At 35.5% G+C, this 6,864-nt stretch overlaps 2 protein-coding genes across 2 annotated transcripts; one reads left to right on the top strand and one right to left on the bottom strand.

Moving 5' to 3' along the window:
- The first annotated feature begins 490 nt into the window (after positions 1-490).
- LOC109171962 (cytoplasmic 60S subunit biogenesis factor REI1 homolog 1) lies at positions 491-4,025 on the top strand. Its single transcript, XM_019321079.1, has 5 exons — positions 491-657; positions 2,516-3,100; positions 3,193-3,362; positions 3,462-3,680; positions 3,781-4,025. Exons 1-5 carry the CDS (start codon positions 553-555, stop codon positions 3,938-3,940), a joined length of 1,239 nt encoding a protein of 412 aa, XP_019176624.1. The 5' UTR covers positions 491-552; the 3' UTR covers positions 3,941-4,025.
- Positions 4,026-5,453: 1,428 nt separating this feature from the next.
- On the bottom strand, positions 5,454-6,506 carry LOC109171836 (early light-induced protein 2, chloroplastic-like). Its single transcript, XM_019320914.1, has 3 exons — positions 6,392-6,506; positions 6,235-6,242; positions 5,454-5,699 (listed from the first exon to the last, which is right to left on the bottom strand). The coding sequence occupies exons 1-3, from the start codon at positions 6,504-6,506 to the stop codon at positions 5,454-5,456; spliced, it is 369 nt and encodes a 122-aa protein (XP_019176459.1).
- Positions 6,507-6,864: the final 358 nt, after the last annotated feature.

The following is a 6,864-nucleotide window of genomic DNA, read 5'->3' as shown; positions in this document are numbered from 1 at the left end:
TTTTGAGTGACCTGTTAGAAATTTGCAATTTGGAAGAATTATATGAAATTGGTTAGTTTAAGGGTTCGATTATAATTTTTTTTAAAATTTAGTGGTCTAATTATATTATCGTGTGCAGTTGGATAGCGTATTTAATCTTTATTCCTTTAATTTATGAAGATCTTTTAAAGTTAGTTTGCTTGTAAGTATTTAATCTTTATTCCTTTAATTTATGAAGATCTTTTAAAGTTAGTTTGCTTGTAAGTTTTGACTTTTGAGCGGTCAAGTAAGTGACTCTCTCAAATAAAAAGTCATGTGTTCAAACAACATTATTTTAATAGGATGAGAAAGTATATAAATAAAAAATGTTGACTTTTGATAAAATCCCAATACTTTAGGGGTAGTATTGAGATTTAGCAAGTTTTGGTAGGCGGCGGACGCGTAGGGTTGAACAAGAATCCACCGCTTGCGCCCTCCTTCTCAACAAACAAGATCATATATATATATATATTATACACACTAGTCGCGCGTAACCCTATTCTATTTCTAAATCCAATCCACAATTTCGAAGAAATGCCGGGATTAACCTGCAACGCCTGCAACAAAGAATTCAAAGACGACGCCGAGCAGAAGCTCCATTACAAGTCCGAATGGCACCGATACAATCTCAAACGCAAGGTTTTACACCTCTCCTTTCTTCGTTTATCAACTGTCATTCCAGTAGCCGAAAAATCTATTATCCTTGTTGCTACTTCTGTTTAGGAAATGAAAATCTATTAGCTTGGAAATAGAGTATAGAATATAGCTGGTGATCTGACCTGAATTCTAGCGCAACGAATTGAAATTTCAAATTCCTGCTATATTTGATGCACATAGACGGAGCTGGTTAACTGTTTTTGTTTGGAGGTGGGCGGCTGATTGGTGATTACTTCATTTGCTTGATAATTTAGATGTAGTTCGGGGACTTTATTCTTTAACTGCTTATGTTTCAGTGGCTAGGTCCAGGTCCGAGCAGATGAGGTTTTGTGGATTCTATTAGAATTTTAATTTGCGATTGTTATTTGTTAGACAATTTAGAGGTTGTTTTGATTATTAGATGATCTACTAGAGGTATTTTTTTTGCTTTCACCCTTCAAAAGCATTTCGTGAGGATGAGGTTGCCTGCGTTGATGTATTGGTTTCTGAGGAAATGATTGTCTGTGTGTTGACCCCCAAGGATGTTTGCTAGGTTTTCTAGCTTTTGTTGAATTTATACTCTTTCTGTTGGTAGTAGAGTATGTTAAATGATGAATATTCCTATAAGCCCATATGAGTATTAACCATCAAGGATGTTTGCTAGGTTTTTGAGCTATTGTAGAATTTATACTCTTGCTAGGATATTGTGGTGTTTGAGATGTTCAATGTTGAATATTCCTATAATAACCCATATGAGAATTTAAATAGTTTGCTTGAGGAAAAATTGGATAGAAGTGAAATCATTTTTCAGGATTAACTGGTGAAGTGGCAAGGCACATCATGGAGGTGCATTTGTAGACTTAGGTGCACTCAAGCTGATAGTGAGTCTATGCATGGGAATAGGAGGCTAGGCTCTCCTTAGGTTAAACATTGCTTAATCCAGTAATATTTTTGTAAGATGTGAACTACCAAGCAAGTTTGACATTTCCACTACTTATAACACCCCTTAAAGAGGATTTAATGGTATAGGAATTCCCAGGGTGTGGTAATTTGATATCCCAAAATCATTTTGGATTTCTGGTTGATCATTAATAGATTCCCTATTCCATGTTCAGCAAGAGTTTTAATTTTGAAGTTGTAATGCTTCTCTTAGGAGGTCAGATGACCAGAAAGATCTCTACTATTCTTTTAAGCTTATGAGCTTATCCAGTTTACTGTTTGTAGTTCATATTTCCTCAGCAGGCAGTGTGAATTGGTAAAGGCAATGTGAAAATACATTATTTGGTTCCTGGGGTTGGATTAATGATCTTTTTCAATACTATATCTGGTTTGTTTTTCACTGATCTCTTAATCATGGGTGCCCACTCAACCACCCTTTACCAGTTTACCCTGAAAGTTTGGGTAACTTGATTTTTTGGTTAGTGGCTGGGATTAACAATCTCCTCACTATTAGTGAAATGGATAATAAGTCCAAACAAGCCTTCACTGTATTGGCTACCCAGTTTGGACTTCCTGTGGATAACTCAGTTGCACATTCATGGATAATAGCAACTACCCAATAGCTTCCCAAATTGTTAATGGACGAATTTGAGACTTTAGGAAGTTAGTATGATTCTTTGTATCAGTCTCCAGAACTGCACATTCACTTTCTGTAAAATATTTCATGCATGAAATGCTTTACAATCCACTGTTCTCCTGTGTTTCTCCAATTGGGAAACACATTTGGATTGTTCCAACTTTGTTAATAATGTTGGAAAAATGGAAAATTATTTTCTATTTGTGCATACACACCACAATATATATATATATATATATATATATATTTCATAATTATTCTTTGGCTCATTTGTATTTATTACAGGTTGCAGGAGTGCCAGGGGTTACAGAAGCACTTTTTCTAGCCAGACAGTCTGTTATTGCAGAAGAGAAGAAAAAGTTGACTGAGACGCCCATGCTCTATACCTGTGGTGTTTGTGGGAAAGAGTACCGAAGTTCCCAGGCGTATTCTCAGCACTTGAAATCGAAAAGCCACCTGTTAAAGGCTTCACAAGAGCCTAACCATAATGGTGAAAACAGGGTTATAATTAGGCCTCTTCAACGCCCCATTTTGGATAGATCCACTCAGCAGGTAGAGGAAGATATTGATGAAAGTGAGGAGAGTGAGGAGAGTGAGTGGGAAGAGGTTGATGAAGAAGACATGGCTGAAGCTAGTGATTCTTTGATGCAACTTCAGTTAAATGAGCATACTTCTAATGGGAACATGCAAGATGCAGATATGGATGACTATAGTGAAGAGCTGGATCCATCTTGTTGCTTCATGTGTGATTTAAAGCATAGAACAATAGAACGCTGTATGGTTCACATGCACAAGCAGCATGGATTCTTTATACCCGATGTTGAATATCTCAAGGACCCAAAAGGCTTTCTGACTTATGTTGGTCTCAAGGTACTTCTCTCTGTTTCTAACTTTTCATTGTTTTAATTGCTTGTCATAATATTATACTTCAATATTTTCTATGTTTTTTCTGATTGATTCAGGTTAAGAGGGACTACCTATGTTTGTATTGCAATGATAGATGCCAACCTTTCAGCAGTTTAGAAGGAGTTAGGAAGCATATGGAAGCAAAAAGTCATTGTAAAGTGCACTATGGTGATGGTGGTGATGATGAAGAGGCAGAATTAGAAGAATTTTATGACTATAGCAGCAGGTACAGTCTTTTACGGTTTCTGTGATTTAGTTTTTAGTTACACCTGAGGATACTTTCTTGTATTAAACTTCTCTTTGATTTGTGTTATTACTGCTTTAGTTATTTGGATGCAAATGGAAAAGAGCTGGTTGCATCAGATGACACTAGCAGTGGAGTTGAGCTTGGAAGTGGTGGGGCTGAGCTAATTATTAAAAAGAGAACTGATGATGGAGTATCTACCATAACACTTGGATCAAGAGAGTATTTGCGATATTATCGACAAAAACTGAGGCCCACTCGCACGAACGATATTGCTCTTACTGCTGCATTAGCTTCCAGGTTTGTTTGGATGTTCCTTATTGGCGGTTTTCAAGAATGCATATATATCTCTCATCATTTTATAGAGTTTCAATAAACAACAAACTTTTGCATCTTTCAGGTATAGAAGCATGGGCCTAGCAACCGTGCAGTCGAGAGAAAACATGGTTAAGATGAAGGTGATGAAGGCCATGAATAGGTATGGTAACGAGGCAATGCGCACCAAGATTGGTATAAGAAATAATGTCATCCGAAATCTCCCCAATAACGTACCCTATTAATCCTTGTTATGTTATAAAGGTGATGCTAGTTGTGAAACTTTTAATGGAGTTAAGGAAATATATTGGGTGGGTGTTCGTTTTGTTACTTTTGTGCTTTCTCATTCTTGCCTTGGAATGTTTTCAGAGAGAATATTGATAAGAATTGATTCGTGATTATTTAAGAACAAAAATTATGTTTTATTCATTTCATCACCTCTTTGTGGTATGAGTCCCGGTGTTTACATATATCGATTGATGATTGTTGGATTTGTTGCTACAATGTTCACACTGTCAAATATTTATATAGGAAAATTCTAAGTTTTGCTCCCCAAGTGAAAAATATAAAATTTAAAAAGAAGAAGCCTGCTTCTATTTTTACGAAAATAAATATAATGTCATATGCAAATTAATTCTATTTTTATTTTTACAAAATAAAATAATGTCACACGTACTACGGACCTAAAGATTGTTTGGGACATAGGAAATCTGCCATTCTTGATCTTAGGGGATGTTTGGTTCATGGATTCCTCAAATTTGAGGAAAACAAAATTTTTGGTTGATTAAGGATTTTGTTTTTCATGAAAGATGGGAAGAAAAAGTGAGGTGGAATGTATATTTTACTCTTGTTTATTCTTTTAATGAGTTAATATCCAAAATCGTCCTCGACTATAGTGATTTTTCTCAATTTCGTCCTAAACGACTTTGGTGACCTAATATCGTCCCAGACTTTTGTGTTTCACTCAATTTAGTTCTAGACTTTTGTGTTTTTGCTCAATTTAGTCCTTCATTTGTTATTCTGTCAATTTGGTGTTAAATAAATAGACAATTCAGTAATTTTAATATTGACATCTCTTTACTCATAGACATGTGAACTGCGAAATCTTTTTTTTTTTTTTTTTTTACGAATTACTCCCAGAGTTACTCCTAAAACTGCGAATATAAAATTTGATTTGCAGGTTCGGGAGTAATTCTGGGTGTAATTCGTACAAGAAAGAGGAATTTCACACTTCACAAGTTGAAAGTAAAGAGAGATCAATATTGACATTACTGAATTGTCCCTTTATTTAACACCAATTTGACGGAATAACAAATGGAGGACTAAATTGAGCGAAACACAAAAGTCTGAGACGATATTAAGTCACCAAAGTCGTTTAGGACGAAATTGAGAAAAATCACTATAGTCGAGGACGATTTTGGGTATTAACTCCTTTTTTAATTATATTACTTTTATTAATTTGTAGGGGCATATAGGTCTTTATACTCGTTATTTCTTACAATTCAAAATCTAACCAAACAATAGAATTAGTATTTCCAGTAATTCTTTTTCCACCAACCAAACAATGAAATTCATCTGCCTAGTAATTTTTTTTTTTCTATGGAATTTCAATTCCACTTCCTTTAAAATATTTTTTGTGAACCAAACGAGCCCTTAGTGTCGGCGGTCATCAAACCTTTCGACTTCGACTCCGCGCATTACGCCTTGGTACGTCGGAATCACCGACGCCAACGTTAGCAGCGCGGTCGTGCCCAGGAATTAAGTGACGCCACCGTTTGGAATCTGAACAAAGAGATCGCCGCCGTTGGCCAGCTCCATTCCCATCGCCGCCGCAAACCCAATCATGACTAGCCGGCCGTTGATTCTCTCCGTACCACTGAAAGATAAAATGTCCCAGAGATTAGTGCTAGATTTCGCCACCACTTTTGGTGTAGGAGAGGGAGGAAGAGTTGGTTTAGGCACTATGGTAGATGACTCCCCATTGGCGTGGTTGGTTGCTCTTTCCTAGCATCATTCTGCAACAATACGTTTCCTAGCCGCCGATGGTAGAGAAGCAAGTGGGAAAGTATACATACGGTCAGAGACGCAAGTGGAACTTGCATCTCTTGTATAATACCACAACCGCAAGTACCACTTGCGACTGTGATTAATTTCGGAGAAAAAAAAATCAAACGCAAATGCTCTTTTCCGAATCTTGTCCAATTTTCAAAAGCTTCCCATTTTTGTCAACAAATTTGATTTCTTTCTCATTTCAGTCTTTGACCCTCTCACCTTTCACCCACCTAAATCTTGTTCGTCACGATGCCACCCATGGGTCCATGGCTACTTTGGTAATTAACCAATGTGTTTTATGGCTAGAGTAATACTATACATATTCTCAAATTCTATTACACTTTTATTCATAAATTATTTGACGTGTTTTGGTTCATTAAAAAAAAAGAGTAATTTATAATTTGTATTATTCTCTTTATCTTCTATCAATAAAATTAGTCGTATGAATTTAAAGGTACATCATATAATTAAAATTTAGTCATGATACCTCATAATCTAACAAAACAAAAATCAAAACATGTGAGAGTAAAGTTCATATATCATTTTCCTCTAGCATAATATAAAACATAACATTACTTATTTAACATACATTTCATTTGCGGAATGAAAAGTAGATGAATAAAATGAATGGAATAATAAGATACCTGTTGCATTGCAAGTTAGTTTGCAGGCCTTTAGCTCGTGAAGAACAGTAAGAACGAGAATAAGAGTAGAAAGATGAGGGAGAAAAGGAGGATAGATCCATTCATCATCATCCATCATAGTACAATGATATATATACAAGATACACTAAAGGCATACAATAATGAAGGATAATTACATCCGTTACAGACGTTACAAAGCTACTATATTAATGTCCACCATAAGTTTTATTTATAACACTCCCCCTTGGACATTATTTGATCATGATCTTGCCTCATTAAAAACTTTCTAGGAAAACCCTGTGGGAAAGACCTAGACAAGAAAAGAGTACAATAGAAAATATATTCATGCCTCATTAAAAACTTCACTAGGAAAACCACGTGGGAAAAACCTAGTTGAAGAAAAGAGTACATGATATATATAAAAACATATATTGTATTTGGTCGCCTCATTAAAAACCTTAACTTAAGAAAAC

Source organism: Ipomoea nil, unplaced genomic scaffold (assembly GCF_001879475.1).
Source record: "Ipomoea nil cultivar Tokyo-kokei standard unplaced genomic scaffold, Asagao_1.1 scaffold0382, whole genome shotgun sequence".
Classification (NCBI taxonomy): domain Eukaryota; kingdom Viridiplantae; phylum Streptophyta; class Magnoliopsida; order Solanales; family Convolvulaceae; genus Ipomoea; species Ipomoea nil.
Note: the sequence above shows the minus strand (reverse complement) of the source record. Positions and strands in the feature narration are given on the sequence as shown.